The sequence below is a fragment of the Capra hircus genome, chromosome 4, assembly GCF_001704415.2.
Source record: "Capra hircus breed San Clemente chromosome 4, ASM170441v1, whole genome shotgun sequence".
Taxonomy (NCBI): Eukaryota; Metazoa; Chordata; class Mammalia; order Artiodactyla; family Bovidae; genus Capra; species Capra hircus.
In genome coordinates, this window is record NC_030811.1 from 70,605,632 (window position 1) to 70,629,212 (window position 23,581).

The 23,581-nt window shown below is 39.3% G+C and overlaps 1 protein-coding gene across 2 annotated transcripts in view; it reads right to left on the reverse strand.

The window, feature by feature from the left end:
• NME8 (NME/NM23 family member 8) overlaps nt 1-13,276 on the reverse strand; it is a 37,068-nt gene extending 23,792 nt beyond the window's left edge. Inside the window, exons 1-6 of one of the 2 annotated variants that reach the window (XM_005679146.1) lie at nt 13,182-13,276; nt 12,097-12,136; nt 11,962-12,019; nt 11,655-11,761; nt 7,553-7,624; nt 4,468-4,584 (exon numbers count right to left, since the gene is read on the reverse strand). In XM_005679146.1, coding sequence (XP_005679203.1) covers nt 4,468-4,584; nt 7,553-7,624; nt 11,655-11,761; nt 11,962-12,019; nt 12,097-12,129 — 387 coding nt within the window. In that variant the 5' untranslated portion in view covers nt 12,130-12,136; nt 13,182-13,276. Of the gene's footprint in view, nt 1-4,467; nt 4,585-7,552; nt 7,625-11,654; nt 11,762-11,961; nt 12,020-12,096; nt 12,137-13,181 lie in introns of those variants that run through there. The other variant, XM_005679145.3, reaches the window with a different exon arrangement.

Consider the following 23,581-nt stretch of genomic DNA (forward strand, 5'->3'; position numbering starts at 1 on the left):
AATTAAAGTGGAAATGTGGCTGCATTTATCTAACATTACTTTTCCCCAACCTTTCCACTAAAATAAAATAAAGAATATTTAAATAGTTGGGATGTGGAGACTATCAGGAATAATGCATATATGCTATATGGAAAATGCTTTAAAACAAAACCTTTAAAACATAAGAGCACAAGGAATAAAATAAGAAAGAAAAAAAGATTAACAAGTAAGAAAGCAATAAGCACACAATCATTATGTTAAAAACTGAAAGAACATCAAGCTTCAGGATCCATTCTTGACCATTGCTCCGAGTAAATTAGGAGCAGAAAGATACGTCCTTAACTTATAAAAATAAATGTCTTTCTCAAAACAATAGCCAATATCCTCCTATAGAGTAAAACCCTAGGAAGGATAAGGGATTCTTAGTTTCTGGAGAAGCCCTGAAAATGCTTCTGTGATTCTGTAAACTACCTGAAGAGTTTATATATTTACATATATACATTTTGAGGGCAAGAAGTTTGTATAATTATAGATTCTCAATGGACTACAGAATCAAAAACGTTTGGAAATAAATATACTGAAAGCATCCACTTCTGTTATAATCAGAAATAAGATCATTATGCCAGCTATAACTTCATAGTGACCTGTCTAGTATTTGTTGGGTCTACCCTGACAAACAGGGCAGCCACTAACCACAGAAGGCTATATCTGAGAGCTTGAAAGGAGGTTAGTCCAAATTAAGATGTGCTATGAGTAGAAAATACACAGCACATTCCAAAGACTTAGTTTGAAAAGATGAATGTGGAATACTTTATTTCTTATATTGACAACATCTTTTTTCTTATTTTATTGAAGTGTAGTTGATTTACAATGCTGCGTTTAATTGCTGCTATACAGAAAAGTGGCTTAGTTATATATATATCTACTTTTTCATAGTCCTTTCCATTACGGTTTATCAGAGGATATTGAATATAGTTCCCTGTGCTATACAGTTTATACATCTAATAAATAGTAGCTTGCATCTGCTAATCCCAAACTCCCAATCCTCCCCTCCTTGGCCCCCTCTCCCTTGGAAGCCGCAAGTCTGTTCTCTACATTTGTGAGCCTGTTTTCGGTTCACAGATATGTTCATTTGTGTCATATTTTAGATCCCAAATATAAGTGATATCATATGCTATTTATCTTTCTCTCTCTGACTGACCTCACTTAGTATGATACTCTCTAGATGCATCCATGCTGCTGCAATGATTTTGTTCTTTTTAATTGCTGAGTAATATTTCATTGTGCGTGTATATATATATATATATGTATATACCACATCTTCCTTATCCATTCATCTAGGGGTGCATGTCTTGTTTCGAATTATAGTGTTGTCTGGGTATATGCCCAGGAGTGGGATTGCTGGGTCATATGGCAACTCTATTTTTAGTTTGTTGAGGAACTATCATACTGTTCTCCATAGTGGCTGCACCAGTTTACATTCCTACCAACAGTGTAAGAAGGTTCCCTTTCCTCCACACCCTCTCCAGCATTTATTATTTGTAGACTTTTTAATGATGGCCATTCTGACAGGTGTAAAGTGGTACCCCATGTTAGTTTTGATTTTCATTTCTCTAATAATTACTAATAAAGATCTTTTCATGTTCCTATTAGATCTCTGTATGTCTTCTTTGGAGAAATGTCTATTTAGGTTTCTGTCCATTTTTCAATTAGGTTGTTTTTTGTTGTTGTTGTTGCCATTGAATTGTAAGAGCTCTTTGTATATTTTGGAAATTGAGCCCTTGTTGGTCACATCATTTGCAGATATTTTCTCCAAGTTCATAGATTGTCTTCTCATTTTGTCTATGGGTTACCTCATTGTGCAAAATCTTGTAAGTTATATTGAATACATCTTTAAATGAGCATGTTTTTAATATGTCAGATGTAAGAAAAGATGTTTGAAAATTAATTTCACCTTTTTTATTATTTTTAATTGACTAGTAGAATATTAAAATTATGCATGTGGCTCACATTATGGCTTGTATTTTATTACTATTATTGCACTAAACAAGGCAATTGATGAGAAACCTAAATAATAGAAGTGTCCAACAAAATGGAATAAGATAAAATAAATATCAGATATTAATAAATTTCTTACATATCCACTATTATTAATTAAAATAAGATGTCATTCTGCAAGAATAATGAGAATAACAACAATAAAACCATAGTACAGAGCACACATAGCGAAAGCCAGATGCAGTATAGTAATTAGGAGAAATGTTTAAAAGCCATGCTGCCTGACTTCAAATTCTGCTTTTACAGCCTACTAGCTACCTGTTTCTAAGGAAAGGACATAATGTTTCTAAGCCTGTCCTACTGAGCACAAATACTTCATAAGGCTCCCCTAGGTTCAGATTCAAGATGCAACATAGGAGGCTCCTGAACTCACCTCCTCCCTCAGACACACCAGACCTACAGTTATTTGTGGAACAGTTCCCTCTGAGCGAAATCCAGAAATTGGGCAATTTCTATGCATCAGACATATGAGGAAAAAAACACATGCAAACTGGGTAGGAGAGGCTGAGTCACAACCTCACCATAAACTCCCTCCCCGACACAGAGGCATAAAATCAAGAGGGGACTCACAACTCCCAGCATCTCCCGAAGGAGCGAAGGGCTTGACACCAACATCGAGTACCCCCAACTTTAAGACTTCCAACAGAAAGACGGGGCCCCAACTAATAAAATGTTAGTTGTCAATTATATCTAAATAAAAGTGAGGAGTAAAATGGTTTCTGTAAGGATTAAATGAGGATATCTTTTTAAAAATCTTAGCAAACAGTAAATCCTCAAAAATTCCTGGTTACTCTAACTTTAAAAAGAAGTAGAGGGGGTGGAAAGAGGGAGGGAGGGAGATACAGAGAGAAAGGAAGGGCAAAGTTTCCCTGAAAAACAAGAAACCTGAAAATGTAAAGGAAAATGCCCTTGAATGAGAAAAATCACTATTTTAAATGTAAATCCCCTATGTTTGTCATTTGTCAGTTTACCATCAAAATATTCACTTTTTTCCTTACTGCTTATCCTTGGTACACACTAAGGATATTGACACATTGAGACACAGTGCAAACATTTCTCCAAGTTTGCTGCTTTACTTTTATATTCCATTCAAACTTTTAAATTATCAAATCTATCAATTTTTTCTTCTTTGAAATCTGTTTTATATTATACTTTCAAGGCCTTTCTCAACCTATGACAAAATAAATGCTTTCCAATATTTTCTTCTAATACTTTAATGCTTTGTTTCTTCATAGCTCTTTCATTCATCTGAAATTTGTGTCCATGAGGAAATGATATAACTTTCTTATACAAACAGTTAACCCCGTATTACTGTTTTATGAATTTTTAATCCTTTCCAGATTTAAGCTGATAGTTTTTATAGCAGATACGTATACAGCCTTGAGCCTACACCATCTCATAGTTTTTATTTTTCGTTATTTCTCAGCTAGTCTTTACTTTTTGTTTCTTAAATTCACACTTCTTGTTTTTGTTGTTGTGTGTGTATATGCGTGTGTATATGTGTGTATATGTGTGTGTACATGCATGTGCATGTTTCAATATGCCACTCCTATTTATCTGCCTATATTTATAATCACTTTCCTCTGTGGCTTTCTTTCTTATGGTATTTTATGTTCATAGCTCTACATGCTTTATGATTCATTTCAAACTATTTTATTTCTTACCAGGTAGTACACTTTACTCCAGTACTCTTGCCTGGAAAATCTCATGGACAGAGGAGCCTGATGGGCTGCAGTCCATGGGGTCGCTAAGAGTCGGACATGACTGAGCGACTTCACTTTCACTTTTCGCTTTCATGCATTGGAAAAGGAAATGGCAACCCACTGCAGTGTTCTTGCCTGGAGAATCCCAGGGATGGGGGAACCTGGTGGGCTGACGTCTATGGGGTCGCGCAGAGTTGGACACGACTGAAGCGACTTAGCAGCAGCAGCAGTACACTTGACACACATAGGATCTTATTCTAAGCAACCTATTAAAGTATAATACTCTATTGTTCATTTGTCAGTTTATCTTGGCCCTCTTTTCATATCAATAAACAGAGCTAGAATGTACTAATATTCCACTGTATGAATTTGTATCATTTACGGCACATTACAACATTTATGGCATCTATTCACTATTGCTAGGTATTTAGATTGGTTCCAAAATTTTAGTAACATAGACAACACTGAAATAAATAGCCTTTTCTTTCTTTGTCTCGTGAGCTTAAGGAAACTTAATGGAGTGTAATTGTCAGTCAAGAGATACATGTTTTATTTTAAGCCTTTGATTCATATTATCAAAATACTTCCCAACAAGGTTGCACCATTTAGATACCTAGATAGTTATAAAACTAGAGGAAACACTTCAGGAAAACAACAAAAAAGATGAAATACATCATTTTGAAAACAAATTTTTAAAAATAAAATTGTTAGTAATTCGAAGTATTACCTGAGGGCGAACCATTTCACCTGCTGCAATTTTCCTCTCCTCATTGACCAAGGTAATAATTTTTTGATTCACAAGTGGTGCATTTGCACCCTGGATTTTTGCAACAATTGTGCCATTCTATAAGGGGAAATAAAAGCAGGAAGGAAATTCATTTTCAGGATAAGTCAAGAATACTTCAACTGGACTAAGTCACCCCACTCTGACCCATACCCTCACCAATCCTTTTTTAACTACTGTAATTAGCCATTTAAAAATAAATATTAGTGGTACGAAAGTATGTCCATTTGGTAAATCCATCTCTGTGAGTTCTACCTCTAATTCATCTATTAGATGATTAGTTCTACCACTAATTCTCCTACAACCAAACACAGGCCATCCATGCATTAAATTTTACTGGCTCTGTTCAGGTCTCTCAACATTACTCTCCCTCATTAATTTTGATACTATTTCCCTTTAGTCTGTCTTTCAACACATATTTACTGAACACTTGTGTACTATCATTTTTTGGCATTGCCTTTCTTTGGGATCACAATAAACTGTGGAAAATTCTGAAAGAGATGGGAATACCAGATCACCTGACGTGCCTCTTCAGAAACGTGTATGCAGGTCAGGAAGCAACAGTTAGAACTGTACATGGAACAACAGACTGGTTCCAAATAGGGAAAGAAGTACGTCAAGGCTGTATATTGTCACCCTGCTTATTTAACTTCTATGCAGAGTACATCATGAGAAACGCTGGGCTGGAAGAAGCACAAGCTGGAATCAAGATTGCCGGGAGAAATATCAATAACCTCAGGTATGCAGATGACACCACCCTTATGGCAGAAAGTGAAGAGGAACTAAAGAGCCTCTTGATGAAAGTGAAAATGAAAGAGGAGAGTGAAAAAGTTGGCTTAAAGCTCAACATGCAGAAAACTAAGATCATGGCATCTGGTCCCATTACTTCATGTCAAATATATGGGGAAACAGTGGAAATGGCTGACTTTATTTTTCTGGGCTCCAAAACCACTGCAGATGGTGATTGCAGCCATGAAATTAAAAGATGCTTACTTCTTGGAAGGAAAGTTATGACCAACCTAGACAGCATATTAAAAAGCAGAGACATTACCTTGCCAACAAAGGTCCATCTAGTCAAGGCTATGGCTTTTCCAGTGGTCATGTATGGATGTGAGAGTTGGACTATAAAGAAAGCTGGGTGCAGAAGAATTGGTGCTTTTGAACTGTGGTGTTGGAGAAGACTCTTGAGAGTCCCTTGGACTGCTAGTAGATCCAACCAGTCCATTCTGAAGGAGATCAGCCCTGGGATTTCTTTGGAAGGAATGATGCTGAAGCTGAAACTCCAGTACTTTGGCCACCTCATGCGAAGAGTTGACTCATGGAAAAGACTGATGCTGGGAGGGATTGGGGGCAGGAGGAGAAGGGGACGACCGAGGATGAGATGGCTAGATGGCATCACTGACTCGATGGACGTGAGTCTGAGTGAACTCCGGGAGTTGGTGATGGACAGGGAGGCCTGGAGTGCTGCGATTCATGGGGTCACAAAGAGTTGGACATGACTGAGCGACTGAACTGAACTGAAGAACACTGCCCAAAACAAAGGTGGTTTTGTAGTCATGGATTGAGATTCTTTTCTTTTTTTTTTTAAGTTTTAATTTTTATACAATTTTTAAAGGTTGCTTTCCATTTGCAGTTATTACAAAATATTGGCTATATTCCTCATGGAGATTCTTGAATTAGGATTTTGAATATGGGAGCAATGGGTGAATACAAAGTGAGGTGTGACTGCAGGAAGTGAGCTGGAAGAAAAGTTCATTGGTAGTTAGGAGAGGCCAAGATCCCTCAGTCCCAGGATGATGACAACATGTTAGCATGAAAGGAAGATTTTGAGCCCCGTCTTCAGGTAGACATGGGTCTGCTGCTCAGAGCTGACTCACTTGGCAGGTGATGGCTACCCCAAAGCTGCAGACTCTATGTGGGCCTCCTCCCCAGCCTCTCCTCCTGAGTCCCAGGCTCCGAACTACTGCTGCTACTAAACCCACCTCATGGGCACATTAACCTCAAGCCCATTCCTGCCTCTGGTTGCTATTCATTCTGGTTCCCTGAATTATATCTAGGCCAAGGGTCTGCAAACTATGACCTATACAGAGATGATACTTCTGCAAAACTGAAAATACTTACTGTCTGACCCCATATAAACAACAGCTTACTACCCTTCAGATAAATCATCAAATCTTTCCTATCCAGTCAACAGCAAGATCTATAGTGCAATTTTTAAAATTCAGTTAACCGTGTCGTTCACTTCCATAAAATAGCTGCAAGATTATTGTTGAACGAAAGCAAAAAGTTATATTTGAGATGTGTTTTTAAAATAATTATTTATAATATAAAAAACAGTCTCTTCAACAGCAAAGAAACAGTCCAAACCCTCTCAGGGAAGAATTTCCTTTTTGCTTTGTATCACACAAGCAAGCAGTTACTTCACTCTTCTCTTAGAAACCAGCACTTATAATATTTTTTGATTATTAAAGTTGCTTATCTTGGAATATTTGGAAAATATAGAAAAGTATAAGACAAAAATTTAAATTATATATACTTCCCCCATACACAGAAAGCTTCTATTAGCATTCTGGTGCTACCTACCTCCTTTCTCTGCATTTATAAATAGAGAGAGAAAAACAAACTATATTACAAAATAGTGACCATATAAATATTTCTTTGTATTGATATAAATGAATATTTACAACCAATTCTCTTCTACTGGGTACCTAAGAAATTTCCAATTTTTCACTCCTATAATAATTCATCCTATAATAAAAATCTCTGATTATTTTCCTTAGAAAAGGTAGATACCATTTTTTTTTTCCTTTCCCTGATCAACTCAGTGTATGGTAGTCTAATCTTCACAATGCATTATGAGCTCCTACAGGTCAAGTTATAAAATATGTTAATAGACAAGCAAATGTAAGGCAAAAAAAGTCTACAATTACTATCATCAGAGAAGAGTTCCAGTCATTGTGCAATGTTATTTGCTCTTTAGCTGTGAATTGGAGTCTGATGATACATTTGAGATGATAAATATACTTACAACACTGAAGAGAAAAACAGGTTCACATTTATCTCTAAATGGCTGGAGAGTCACAATACTGTCAGCTTCTGCCTAAAAAATATTATTTCATATAATGATAAAGGACACTATGTTCAAGTCATTTGATGTACTATATTCAAAAAATGCAGAGATACATAAAAGTTTTTATGTTTACTACATTTCTTGAGTATGTTATAGTTGTATTTAGAATCAAGTTACACATTCTGGCAATTCAGACCCTATTTCATTTGGCTCCAACCTTCCTTCCCACTCTTCATCCTTATAGTTCCCAGCCTGTAGCTAAACCCATCTCCTCATAGACTGCTGCATATGCGTGGGCTTTTCCCCTTGTTACCTGCTCCTTCCCTTCCTTTTCCAACCCAGTTCGAGTGTCCTTCCTCCAAGAACTCTGCTTTGCTCCCCCTTCTGCTGCAAATCATCTTCCCTCCACATAACACTTCATCGCCCTTCTCTCAGGGCACCAACAGTCCCTTTCAATACTGTACTACTGTTGTACGAACCGAGGTCATGTCCTCTGTTAGAAAGCGAACTACATGCACAGAGAATCATACACACCCTTGCATGTCACGCCCCACCTTATCAGTCAGAGCTGCCTAAATGCTTTTTGAATAAACTGGCTGTCAGATTTAAAAGCCTTTGATTTTAAAGTTTTCTCACAAATTTCAAGTTGTCTTAAATTGATTATCAACAACTATGTATTCAATAATAGTGTTCCTGCAAATTAATGTAACATCCCTTGGGCCAGCTATCAGGATGTGTGTTATAGGATCTTTTATATAAGAGTTGCGTTTTGGAACATAGAGTGATTGTTTCCAAACTGGGTTTCTAGAGGTTCCTCAACCATGGCCAAGGATAGTGAGGTGTGAGCCAAGGCAGGGTCCCTCGGCCCTATGTCAGCCAGAGGGGCTATGTTGTAATCATTTTTTTCTAACACATTGGATTCCACATCACTTTCTTTCTTTCCTTCCTTCTTTCTCTATTTTTCTCTTTTCAAAAAAGTAGGCTTCACTGCTTTCAATCAATGGACAAGAGTTTGGGTGAACTCCGGGAGTTGGTGATGGACAGGGAGGCCTGGCATGCTGCAATTCATGGAGTCGCAAAGAGTCGGACATGACTGAGCGACTGAACTGAACTGAACTGAATACATAATATTAAAGGACGGTAGTCAAAGATTACATTTAAAAGTAGTCTAGCCATCATTGTTGCAATTTAATATTATAGTTAAGTACTAGCAAATAAAGAATATAATTAAAAACTATAATACATAAAAACTAAAAACTATAATACATGACATTTACTGAATTTTTATATGTATAGGCACAATGTTAGTACAAGTCTTCAAGTCTTTTAAAAGACCACATAATAGAAAAAATTTTATACTGACCATGCAATTTAGGGTGGTTTCAATAGGTAATTAACCTCATAGGTTTTAGTTTCGGATTCAAGTTTACAAGTTCAAAAAGAGTCCAGCAGAGGTCGCACCTCCATTGCTCCCAGTGGAGGTTCGGAAGCTGTTATATATAATTTTTTTTTTTTTAATAAGCAGGTCATAGAAGAAAAATAGCATCAGTCTAAGTGAATGTACTATTGTTGTGCTCAAACAGAAGAGAAGCCATTTAGAGACAATGCACACATTCTTGTGGTTGTTAAATTAAACAAAAGAACAACATGAACATATTTGGGATATATTTTAGAAAGTTTACTAGCACTCCCTGGTGGAATAGATATAGTGGTGAAACTGATTCATGTGAGGCAGGTTGAGGAAGTCTGGCTGGCTGGGGGACTGCTGGGAGGACACAGTCAGAAGGCTCTGGGTGGGAGGAGGCGCTGTGAAGACCGGCGTCCTCACATAGCCCTGTGCTGTGCTGAAACGGTAGCCCAAAAAACCACATGAGCCAACCCTCCTGGACCCACCCCTCAGCCTCCACCACACTGCCCAACCCACACTCATACCCCAGGTCTGCTCCTACTCAGGCTCTGTGAACAAGGAGGGATTTAATGACTCCAGACCACCTGGGAACACAGCATCAAATTACACTTTCCTCTCGACTTGCTTTCTATGCACCAGTTTCCTTCCAGGTAGCCAGACAAGCGAGCAGGGGTTCTGCCTTGCTGTCTCTCCCCATTGGCCCCAGTTTCCTTTTCGACCTGGAGTTTCTTTATGATCTCTAGACCATGAACTTGCACTCCTACCACTTCCAGACAGAAAGGCATGAGTCACGAGAATTTTCTGACCCTTGATTCTCCAAGATCCATTTCCCAGCTATTAGCTCTTTCTGTTGTTGTCTTATAACTGCTTATACCAACCCACCGTCTATTGAATATGGCAGTTCCCTTCAGGCCTCATTCTCTGTCCTCTGAAATTAGTTTTCCTCCCTGTTGTTGTTTAGTTGCTAAGCCGTGTCTGACTCTTTGCAACATCACGATGTCCCCGTCCTTCACTGTCTCCTGGAGTTTGCTCAAACTCATGTCCATTGCGTCAGTGATGCCATCCAACCATCTCATCCTCTGCTGCCCCCTGCTCTTTTTGCCTTCCATCTTTCCCAGCATTAGGGTCTTTTCCAATGAGTCGGGTCTTCACATCAGATGGCCAAAGTAAAGTCAAATCTAGAATCACAATTCAGTTCTACTCAGGTGGCCTGACTCTTCAGAGTTAAGGCTGTAATATAATGCTGCCCTTTAAAAACTTAATATGGCCTTTATTTTAAGAGACAAAGTCAATCTCTTGACAAAAATGAGTTATTGATTGTATATAACCACCTACTCTCTCTTTTTTAAAAACTTTTCTTTCTGTTTTCTCTTTGTTGGGTCTTCAGGCTTTTTTTTTTTTTTTCCTTCTTTGCAGCCCACCTTCTTTGAGAGAAAAAATAATAAAAGATGAGTTTCTAAGCTTTAGACTGTTTATTTGTAACCTTGAACTAAGAAAAAGAAGCCCTATAAACAATGTGTCAGCAGAAGAGGATGGACAAATGTAAGTTAAGGTCAGTAAGCAAATTCATCATAAGCTTGGGGTTGGGAGGAGTCAGGAAGGCCTGTATACATGAGAACATGCAGTAGATTGAGGCTTCATATTTGTATCAGGGATTATGAGTTTTAGGGTTAAGAAGTAAAAATACATGAGTTATCAATGGCACCCCACTCCAGTACTCTTGCCTGGAAAATCCCATGGACAGAGGAGCCTGGTAGGCTGCAGTCCATGGGGTCACTAAGAGTCGGACACGACTGAGGGACTTCACTTTCACTTTTCACTTTCATGCATCGGAGAAGGAAATGGCAACCCACTCCAGTGTTCTTGCCTGGAGAATCCCAGGGACGGGGGAGCCTGGTGGGCTGCCGTCTATGGGGTCGCAAAGAGTCGGACACAACTGAAGCGACTTAGCAGCAGCAGCAGCATCTGCTTTTGCATTTTAGGACTAGCTGGTCTGGACATGTTTCTGTCCAATAGAAATAGAAAATGAGTCACATACATATTTTCAAATCCTCCAGTGGCCACATTTAAAAACTAAAAAGAAACAGGTGAAAATAATCTAATTATACATTTCACTTAGTCTAATATATCCCCAAATGATGATTCTAACATGTAATGGATATAAAAAATTATTAATGAAGTATTTCACATTCTTTTTTCATTCTTGTATTTTATACTTAGGATGCATCTCAATTTGTGGGCTAAATTTTAATCATAAATAATTGACTTCTAATTAGATTTAATACATTTAAAGAGGTAGAGTCACATATCTAACATTAACTGGGTAAATGGCCAGAGTCCTACCCTAAGCTTTCTTGTAAATGCCATTTGCAATCCTTATTCTGAACACACACCATATGCTCTGGTGAAAATAAATATGGCAATAAACAGATACCCATTTTAATGTTTTTCTAACATTCAAAACCATGGTAAATGACCTTAGCTTTATAGGAATGGGACAAAAATCACATTTGTTCTCAGATCTAGTGGAATTAAATATACAGTAAATTACCAAGTAAACACTGTTCATTTTGAAAAGTTGACAGATTGCTTAAATTAAGACAATCCTCAACATTTAAAGTAATAAAATAATAGTTTAGTGGAAATCCTTACTACAGCAAAATGCAGAAGTTCATCCTCGTTCAGCTCATTTTTCAGTTTTCTGAATAAGGTTTGCATTGCTTTGCAAGGTCCACACCAGGCTTGGTAAACATCAATCACTAGAAGACGATAATATTCGTGAATGAACAGAGGCAAAGAGTCTCAAATAGCAGCTTCTCCCAATTCTTAGGCCAGAGAAAAGAGCAGGTTTTTACTCTGGGAAGTGGGGAGTGGTACTCAGTGTTGGGGGCGGGGGGGGGGTGGGTACAAGATGCCCGGAGCCTAACTCCGGATGGTAAACACCTAGGAAGCCTAGTACCTGTTAGGCCTTTGTTCTGCATCATCTCATCCCACAGGCTTTGATTATTGATGACCGCCTGCAAAAAGGAAGGGGCTGTCAAAAGTCTTCAAGGGCCAATGCTCTAAGTAAAGAATTGTTGATTGTCATGCCTACCTGTAACTGGATTTCTCGCTTTTTGCTTGCCATTTATCCACTGTCACTCGAAAGAGGGAAGAAAAATAGAAAACATGTGAAAGGAAATTTAAATAATATTGTTTATTCATTCAAGCAGCATCTTCAGTACTGCAGAAATTTTCCCTCAGCAATATTGGATTGTGTACTTTCCCCTCTTCTGGAGAGAGAGGAGTCGTGGTCTCTGAAGAGCTCTTCAGGCTGGGCTATGTGCTAAATGCTTGTAGCAGCCATACTATCTTACCCTCCCAATAATTCTGAAGCAAAGTAAGTCATAAAAGCAGCAGACTCACAGATATAGAGATCAAACTACTGGTTACCAGTGGGGAGAGAGAGATGGAGGGACAACATATGGATAATGAGTAAGAGGTACAAACTATTGGGTGTAAGGTAGGTTCAAGGACTTATTGTACAACACAGGAAATACAGCCAATAGTTTGTAATCACTGTAAATAGCAACCTTTAAAAATTGTATAAAAATTTGAACATTTTTCTAAAGGTGCTCTATAAGGTGGGCAATCAGTTGTATGTTTTGCAAAACTATGGCCAGCTCAATAATGAACTCTCTGTCCTTCATTTTATATTTCCTGGCACTGAATTCCCATAAAGCAGTAGCTTCTAAGAAAAAGAAGAACTGTTAGGAGATACAGGTTCTTACACAGAGTTTTGTTTGTTTTCCCTGGAGGATTATAGAGTGTCTGTCTGTGTACCACGTGTTAATTGTCCATGAACATGAACATGAATCTTCCTTGGGTTCCTTTCCAAGGAGATTTAATTTTTAGAGCAAGGCCACCAGTATGTTCTGGGGCACAGCATAAACTTTGTGCAGATGTTAAATCAGTGAGGCCTAAACATCCTGCTCCCTGGTGTCAAGGCTGTTTACACATGGGTCCAACTGCGTGTGTCACTGGACACTAGTGTGAACAAAAGAGTGACCACAAACAAGACTGCATCCGGCAAAGGGAATTCTCTCACGAGCGTTGCGCAAAACAGACCTTTGTCCAGCTGCTAGATTCTGACGTTTCAAGAACAGGAACTCAAAATCCCCTAGGGCATCAATCCCTTACCGAGGCCTGCGTTTTCGCGGGGTAAGTTCAGCCAAGCGCAAGTCCCTGGGGTGCGCAGCAGGCCTGGGTGGTGGCCGGACTTCCGTGGAGCCGATGCTGATGCTGGTGCTGGTCCCGAGGATGAGGATGAATGCCAGGATGGGTCGGGCAGCGGAAGAACGCCAACGTTTCCCTCCACCCGTCCCCCTGCCCGCGAGCCCCGTCCCAGCCACCCACGAACCGAAATCCCAGCACGCAGACCTGGGCGGCAGTTACAGACCAGTTGGCTCCCAAGTTAGTCCACTTGCTGTTGCCTTCTTGCGTCTGGGTACTTTCAGCGTCTCCTTTCCTCCTCCAAAGTGCGTTGCTCAGTGCAGATTCCATCATCTCGTGCACTTGACGCCAGCCACGGCTGCTCACCAAGGGCAGTGTGAACCCTATGCGCCTCTGGTTGGAAAGACGGGCTCCCCAAAGTCCAGACCAGCCAATCCTCCAGATTTCCTTGTGCCTACCTCCCTTCTTCATCTTTAAGAAGTCAATTAGAAAGCACTTTAGACTTGCAAGAAAATTGCAAAATGAATACCCAGAGCTTCTATACCTTTTCCCCTTACCTTATCTTTCACAATCATAGAATAATTATTGAAGCCAGGAGGCTAAAGGTTGATACAATAGTAGCTACACTACAGACCTCATCAGGTCCTTTCCATTTTCCCAACAATGTCCTTTTCCTGGCCTGGGATTCAGTCCTGAGTCCCACATTTCATTTACCTCGCCTTGCTCTTCTCTCATCTAGAACCATTCTTCTAGACTCTTTATCTTGTAAAGCCTTGGTGTGGGTGTGAGTATGCGTGTGTTATTTCATTATATCATTTGCAGAATTTATATCAGGAAATTTTTAAAGTAACAAGAAAATAATACTCTCCTTTCATGCCATATGAATTTGATCACTAAAGTTACTTCAACTGCCTTTTCAGCTTGCTCTTTTTTCTCTTATTCTTAGGATTCAAATACACCAAATATATTGGGTCAGCTCACTATTTTTCATGATGATTTTTTGCTGTTGTTGTTTTTTTGGTGTCTATGACTTTTTCTGTGAGTTAGTTTTTAACAAGGATTGCCTTTTAAAAACTATTATTTTATTCAAGTATAGTTGATTTACAATGTTGTGTTAATTTCTGCTGCACAGCTAAGTGACTTGGTTCTACATATGCTTGTATTCTTTTTCATGATGGTTTATCCCAGGATATTGCATATAGTTCACTGTACTATACAGTAGTACCTTTCTGATTATCTATTCTGTATAAAATACTGTTCATCTCTCAGGGATTGCTTTTAGTCTGAGCGTCTGTGACATGGTTTCCCTGGTGGCTCAGATGGTAAAGAATCTCTTGTAATGCAGGAGATCTGGGTTCGATCCCTGGGTTGTGAAGATCCTTTGGAGAAGGGAGTGACTACCCACTCCAGTATTCTTGCCTGGAGAATTCCATGACCCTGGAGGGCTACACAGTCCATGGGGTTACAGAGGCAGATACCACTGAGCGACTGACTCTTTCACTTTTTTTCACTTTCTGTGACAGGACTGCAGAAGCATGGCTACACAATGTCCCATGCACCTTTGCATGGTCCATCATTATTTACAGCACCAGACAGGTTGTATGTTAATCTCTCAAATTAGATTTCCTACTTCCCGCAGCAGAAAACCCAAATCTGTATCTATGATTAGCATAATTCTGGGACCTGAACTTCTCATCAGTGAGTTTTTAATCCACATAGAATTCCAATGGATGGCGAGCACCTCCTGCCATTAATCCAATTGGAGGAGAAATGTTTATAGTCCCACTTCAGAAACGGGATAGCCCATCTTTATTTCTAGCAGTATACAAGTAGTTTCAGCCAACTGTGAATCATAGCCTCTCAGCCCCAGAGTGTGTGGACTGGCAGGGATGTAGAGGTCAGAATCCCAGCCCCATCTGTGAAAGTTGGTTCTCCATTCTAATACTCCTGTGAATCCTTTCTGGTCCAGTAATGCTCACCCCATGATTTCAATTTCCTGTGGTGCTTCTCTCTCCTAGATATTTCTTTCTCTTAGTTTTCAGCTGCATTTAAAATTGTTGTACTAAAAATTCGAGTTATTTTATTCAGTATTTCCACATATTTAGACCTAAACTGGGCATCTTTGTGCAGCAGTTCTGTCAACCACATTGACTGGATCTTAGCCTGCTGATTTTTCATCACGACTTCCTCTGTGATTATTGCTTCCCTTATCACTTTATGATTCTTCACTTGGCTTAAAAAATCCATACAATATTGTAAAGTAATTAGCCTCCAATTAAAATAAATAAATTTATATTTTTAAAAAATCCAACATTCCTCAAGTTTTGTTTAGTGTCCTACAGTAGGTAATTCTTAGAGCTGGTGCTTCTGAGGCTTCCTTAGCTCCTGCCTCTCCAGGGGTCTAACTTCCTTTTCCCATTGCCCCATGATGTGTTCTTTCTCACCACCCCTCCTCAGTGGGAGACTTGTTCTATTTTGATACGGTGAGTGGCTGCTTGGCTTGGGAAGTATTCTGTACCCACTTTTATGGGGAATGGGGGCTGAATTCTCTGGTAATATCTATACTTAGAGTACAAGTCATGTGTGTAACTTCCAGTTTATTCCCTGTTTTTAGCAAGTTTCACATGGGTCACTCCATTCCTTTGAGGTGGCATCTTTCTCACTAGCTTTTCAGTTGTCTGATTTTCTGGAGAAGGACAAATACAACTCTAACTGCCAATATTCCCTACACGGGTCCATCTTGATTCCGATGATGCAACCTGGGAACACGCCTTCCACCATGAATTGCTCCATTCACAGTGCGCTTGGGTTCGGGTTTGGGGTGTTTGTTTGGTTTTGTTTTGTGTGTGTGTTGGGGGCAGAGCGGGGTTGGCGGCGCCATGGCAGCATGCAGAATTTCTCAGACCAGGGATCAGACCCGTCCCCGCTTCAGGGAAGCACAGAGTCTTAACCACCGGACCACTAGGGAACTTCCTGTAGTTTGTTTTTATAACATATGTAACTATTTCTTGATTTTAGGCCAGCAGTCAACCTAATTTCTGGAGTCCATTTCACAAGCTTTAGTGTTTTTGTCCCAGTTCTTTTCATAAGTTACCCCCAGGAAGCCATCTGGTAAACCTCTGGGGAACCCAAGTTTTCCTTTGGACTCAGGTTGACAACAACATAGGTACCAGAACTTTCCTCTTTAGGAATCTCCTCCTCTGTTGACAGCTGTTGAGATGGATCCGAGTCAATTTACTGACAATCTAACCCTGGTGAAGCAGCAGTGATTGAAAATATATAATACTCCTTCTAAAACACCAGACGGTGAAGCGCAGGGACAATACATACTCTTGATATATATCCTTGATAGGGTAAGGTCATATCAGAAATTCTCTTGCAGGTAATTCTGCTCATCTCGGTCCACTGTGGGAATAAGGAGCCTGTCTACAAAGGTCCATTGCATCTCTTAACCCTATAGTTGCTTCCTGTACTCCAACCCATATGCAGAATCTGATGATCTTTTTTTTGTCTTAATAAAATTTGTGTTGTTAACCTGAAAAGATGTTAATGTGCAGCACCCACAGGAAGCATTTAGCAAGTGCCACAGATGTTCATGCACATGTTTCAATATCTTCACATAATGCTTTTACTATTTAAGGGAAAACATCACTACTACAAAAAAAGTTTCAATCTATTCTCAAATGATCACATTTACCAGAGTTCAAGACATGCAGGGCAATAGGTGAAATTGAGTTTTTAAATATCATTCCTACTAATTGCACAAAGCTTGAATGTTGAGGTTTGGAAACATAAACTTGAAAAGCTTTTGATTTGGGTCTTTCTAGTAGAGACTGCAAGGACAAAGTGCACTCTGAAACTGTTATTTAAAAGAAAATATATTTATATTTGATTAAAGGAGAGTGTAAGTTAGAAATGCCAAAAAGTCTCTGAGAGGTTTTACTCCTGAAGGATCTAGTACTTTGTTTTTCTTCTAGAGTGTATTTGACATTATCTTTCACGTTTCATTCAAGTTCCATTTCAATTCAATTGAACGACAAAATCTTTCAAGTTTCATTCGAAACGCTTTTTCCTACACTGACCTGCCACTTTGTCTGTTTGGTCCTCACACAGCACTATCTGTAGCATTCCATTCTTTTCTTGGCTCATAGGTTTACTAGTATCTTACTGATTCACTTCTAGTTTCTCTGTATCTCTGAATATATATGAAGGCCCACAGGAGAGGAACTGGGTTGTAAAACTGCCAAATTGTTTTCACTTTGCTCTCTTCTTATGGTTACCTCTGGCACCTGGCAACATCACTTGCACAAAAACACTCAAAAATTAGTGGGCAAATTAGTGCATTTGGAAATAGCAGACATTCTTGACACATTTGCAAACTGCTTGGTGAGGATTCCTATTTTTGAATTTTAAACAAAATTCCTATTTTTAAACTTAAGCACTCTGGTCCAGGTCATTAGATGACAAAATAAATAGTGTAGGGATTTACTTTAAGTTCATCACTTGAGCTAGAAATAGAAACAAACTAGTCTATCTAGGAGAAATTTATGTACATTTTTGTTAATTTTCCCTATCTCCTTCAGATCAAACATTTTAGATTCTGAATGCCAATTTAAATGTCATTCAAATAATAATACTCTCTTTTCACACTAAATAAAAAATTAAGGTTCTGAGAATAATTAAAACGTGTAGTATGATAAACCCTAAAGATAAAGAAATAAATATCGTTTAGCTTCTTCTCTGCTCTCACTATCTGACACTGAGGCTTATCATGCTAGAGGAAAGGTGTTGTGATAGAGATCTATGTAAGATAACAGGGGGGTTGCTTAAATAGGAGTTCATAACTCAGTCTGGAAATAGGGAAGGGTCACCACGAGATCTGGTCCATGCCTTTGGAAAAGACAAGTAAGAATACAGTAAGTCCCCTACAAGTTCTGTTCCAAGACCATGTTCTTAAGTCTAATTTGTTCAGAAATCCGACAAAATTAGCCAACTAATACCATCAGCTATATAGTACTGTACTGTAATGAGTTTACAAAGCTTTCACACAAATAATACACCAGAAACAAACACAAAAAATTGAAACAATTTTTTTCATCTTATATTCAGTACCTTGAAAAGTACAGTTGTGCAGGACAGCAGTTGGCATAAAGGGGCTGGCACCAAGTGAGCAGGCAAGAAGAGTTACTGACTGGAGCGGGGAGAGGAGGTGGAAGGTGTAGAACCGAAGGATCATCAGCAATAGGAGATGGAGGGTAAGTTGCAACATGTGAACACATGTTCGCATCTTTGAAAGTTCCCAACAGGAAGGTTCATATGCAGGGGACTTACCGTAGTTAATTACTCCCTCCACTCACCGTGAAGGACTGGAGGCAAGAGCAGAAGGTATGGCAAAGCTCAGCACGGACCACAGAGTGAGGCCATTGGGATGAAGGGGGTACGAGGACGGAAGGTGACTACAAGGTGGAGAAAACAGGAGGTGCCAAGTCACAGAGGATGAAAGAGTCAGACACGGAGAGAATTGTGATTGTGATGCTAGGCCTGAAATAAAGGATCTGGGTGAGGTCCCATTGAGTTCAGAAAGGCCATCTGTGGCTGGAGCACAGAGGTCCCTTCATATGAAAACAGCGTCAATGTTCTCAAGGCTTAAAGTGGGAGGATTTAAAATTGACAGTCGACACAGAAAGATTTCAATTCTAGGAAAACCGCCGTGACATCAGCCTGGTAATAGAAGCAAATATGATTGGTGGGGGGCGATGAAACAGGAGGTAATAGACAGAAGACTATTTTAGCCACCCAGGAGAGCTGGGCTAAAGACCTCAATGAAGGCAGAGACTAGAGGTACAGGATAAAAGAGACAGGTTTGTGGAATACTTGGGGACTGTTATCAGTGAGACTTGGAGACCGACTCTTTGTCAAGGTGAGCAAGTGGGAGAAAATAGAGAAATAAGTTTCAGGTTTGAGTGAGTGAATGATGTTTTTCACATGAATGAGAGATACAAAAGGAGGATCAGACCTGGAGGGAAAAATGTGAGTTCAGGTTTTAGGATGACAAGGTGGAAAGAGAAGACTCATTACCACTATTGACAGTCAAATCCCCAGAAAACAAGTAATTCTGCAAAAGCCCTTGTGCATGATCGCGTTAGGTTTGAGTAATCACACCTTCTGACTCAGCCTTGCTCTGTGTGACTGGTAGTTTGTGACTAAATAAGGTTATTACGCTAAGGCTTTTTCTAGAGCCTTTCCTGGTGGTCCAGTGGTTGAGACTTTGCCTTCCATTGCAGAGGGCACAGGGTTTGATCCCTGGTTGGAAAGTGAAGATCCCATATGCCTCAGGGCCAAAAAACAAAAACAGAAAACAGAAACAAATATTGTAACAAATTCAATAAAGACTTTTTAAAATGGTCCACATCAAAAAAAACTTGGAAAAAAAAAAGCCTTTTTCTAGCTAATTTGTGCTCTTCCTCCCACCCAACACACACGTTTTCTATGAAATCCCCATGAAGCAATATTAGATACGGTAGTCTGTGATCTCGGGCAAGTTTCTTAACCTCTCCGTAGTCTTTGTTGTTGTTTAGTTGCTAAGCCACATCCAACTCTCTGCAACCCAGTGGACTGTTGCCCACCAGGCTCCTCTGTCCATAGGATGTTCCAGGCAAGAATACTGGAGTGGGTTGCCATTTCCTTCTCCAGGGGACCTTCCTGACCCAGGGATCAAAACCGAGCCTCCTTCTTTGGCAGGTGGATACTTTACCGCTGAGCCACCCAGGGAAGCCACTCTGTAGTCTTTGCTGGAGCTAATAACAGAGCCTATTCAATGACTGCTGTGTGGAGTCAATGGTTTAAAGATATAAAATGCTTAAAACCATCTCCAGCTAATGGCGAGTATTCAATTATTGTTTTCTTTGGTCGTGCAAAGAGATAACTCTAAAATATTTTGATTAGCACACCTGTGTGGAAGTCCTGTCTACCTAAAACTTGCAAAACTAACTTTTCACAAAAATTCCTATCTAGTTAAGAATCGAATGGAGATGGTAGAGAAAGAATGCAGGGGAAATGGGAGTGGGCATGGAGAAGGGAGAATTACATGACTGAAATGTTTTCAGATGATCAGTGCTGATATCCTTTTACACAAATGAGTCAGTGATTAATCAACAAAAGAAAGAAGTAAAAATTTGATTACAACCTCTGTAAGTAGGTCATCTTCACGCATGTGTGCTAAGTCACTTCAGTCACGTCCAACTCTGTGTGACCCTATGGACTGTAGCCCACCAGGCTTATCTGTCCATGAGATTCTCCAGGCAAGAATACTGGAGTGGGATCTTCCTGACCCAGGGATTGAACCCACATCTCAGGCAGATGAGTTCTTTACCACTGGTGCTGCTGCTGCTGCTACTAAGTCGCTTCAGTCGTGTCCAACTCTGTGCGACCCCATAGATGGCAGCCCACCAGGCTCCCCCGTCCCTGGGATTCTCCAGGCAAGAACACTGGAGTGGGTTGCCATTTCCTTCTCCAATGCATCTTTACCACTGGCACCATGATATCATCTGAGACAGATTGCTGAGCCCATAGATAAGAAAAAAGATCATGAATAGTTGTGACGTGTTGTTATATATTAAATTCCTGTGGTTCTGGCCAAGATGGAGTGACGGAAACCAGATTAAACATACTACAATAACAACAATAACAAACTGGCAAGATACATGTAACAGTGGTTTTCAAGACATTGGATGAACATCAGGTAAAGAAGGGCAGTGATCAGTGAGAGACAGGAAATAAAGGAGATGAACCCTCTGATTGCTTTAAATCACTGCCTTGTAAGTTTCTAGTGTGCCACATAGGGAGGAGAACCCAGGTGGAACCAGACACAGTCCCTGGGTTAAGGAGGCTGAGCTGAGAATGCAGGCAATGAGAATTTTTAGGGAGAGGTAACAGAAAAGAGAGAGCAAAGCAGAGAGAGAACTCCAGACACTTATATAACCACCTTCTCCTTGAATGTTCAGCTGAGTACTGATCTGTCTAGGGAAGGAAGAATGAATATTAGAGGATCAGTGGGAATTGTGCCCATTGTTCACATAGAGTTGGGAATAGTACATGTTCCCACCAGGCATATTGAAGAATTTAATAATTTATGGGACACTAGGTATAGAACTCAGCAAGTTCTTGCTTGAATAATGTGGAATAAATAATCCTAGATGTCATATTGCTCTGGATCTGCCTCAGATCTTAAAAACAACACCTTAATGAGGAACAAACTGCCTCCCAGAAGAAAGTTCAAGAATACTTACAAAAATACAAAAACATCTAACATCCAACCAAGTGAAATTACAATGAATTCTAGTAGAGGGTAGGAAATAATAAGATTTACAGTGGATATAAATAAAAAACAGGGAAAATCAACATAACCGAAAGTTGATCCTTCAGAATGATAATAAAAATTAATGTTTAGCTAGACCAACAAAGAAAATAGGGGAGAAACACAAATATACAAAATCAGATATGAGTGAGAAAATTACTACCAAGTTTGAAGAAATAACTAAGGATTTTAAGAGAATACCATGAACAACAGTTCACTAACAAAATTGGATAACAAGTTAAATGTGTAAATTCCTACCAACATAATCTTACATAAAATGATTCAAGGTGAAAGGGAAAATCTCAACAGATCTATAAGTAGAGAAATGAAATCACTAATCAAAGACCCTGCAAAGAAAAAGAATCCAGGATCAGATGACTTCAAAACTGAGTTCCAGCAAACATATAGAGAAGATTTAACGCCAATCTTTCTCCAACTCTTCCAGAAAATAGAAGAGGTATACTTCCAAACTCATTTAATGAGGCTACAAATACCCTGAAACTAAAGCTCTAAGTAAGAAGACAGTGGAGGAAAAGAACTGTCAGCCTAGAATCCCATGCCCAACAAAAGTATATTTTAAAAGAGAGATGAAATAGAAACTTCTAAAAAAATACCAATATATATGTTAGAACTCCCTTTCTGTGGTCCACAACCAATCATTTTCCTGTTAATTCTTTTTAATTTTTGAAAAAATTTTCATGTAATTGTTTGCCTTTACTGATCCTGACTGCCAGATTCTTTACCATGTTCTAAACAAATTCTCTTTTATGAAGTTTTCAGTATGAGCTTCATCTCTGAAATTTTTATGATGCTTATTCTTTGAAATGTGTCAGCCTATATTTTATCATCTTCTGGACATTTTTTTAAAAATCACATCTTACCATCAAATTTGAGCTCTGCTTTTTTGCTTCTGTTTTAGGAGAAATGACTTCAATAAAGAATATTTTTGAAAGTAGGGGTCTGCCAACATTTTTCTCCATGATTCTCTATCCAGAAAAGCTTACTTGTATTAATCACCTCAACAATCTCCCTTGCCTTCTGGTGAATTCAGCAAATAGAGAACATCACCAAAACATTGGAGGGGTGGAGAAGGGTAGAGTGATGGTATGTATTTCACTGGTTTATTTTCTACAGCTTTGCCATGGGATGATTGATTTATTGGCCTAAGGTCATAGCTTCTTTCAAAGCAGCTCATTCCACAGTTGGGCTTCCCTTGTGGGAAAGATTAAAGGCAGGAGGAGAAGGGGATGACAGAGGATGAGATGGTTGGATGGCATCACCGACTTGGACTTGGGTTTGGGTGGACTCCAGGAGTTGGTGAGGACAGGGAGGCCTGGCGTGCTGCGGTTCATGGAGCTGCAGAGTGAGCGACTGAACTGATCTGTGGCTCAGCTGGTAAGGAAGCCTCCTGCAACGCAGGAGACCTGGGTTGGATCCCTGGATTGGGAAGATCCCCTGGAGAAGGAAAAGGCTACCCACTCGAGTATTCTGGCCTGGAGAACCCCAGGGACGGGGGAGCCTGGTGGGCTGCCGTCTATGGGGTCACACAGAGTCGGACACGACTGAAGTGACTTAGCAGCAGCAGCAGCAGCATACTTATAAGGCAATTTGACAAGGGCAAAAATAGATGGTCTGTACAAATACATTTGCTAGGTATCTGATGGTAATAACATATGCTTTTCTATATTATCTTGATAGTTACATTTCATTAAGATAATTTCACTAAAGAAAAAAATGTTCTTAACCCTAAGAGAAAAACATTTTTACAGGGAATATTGTCATTACTTGAATAGTCTTCAGGAACAGTGAATTTCAGATTATTTTGATCTTATATCTTTATCAGTAAAAAAAAAAATTGTATATATCCTCATTAAGTAATATTTATACATAGTTTATACCCATACATTGCTGATAAGTTCCTTTGTGAATATCAGTACAATAAACCATATTTTAATATAAAATAAATAGAAATAAATTTCTACTACTACTCTTTTTACATTCCACTAAATTA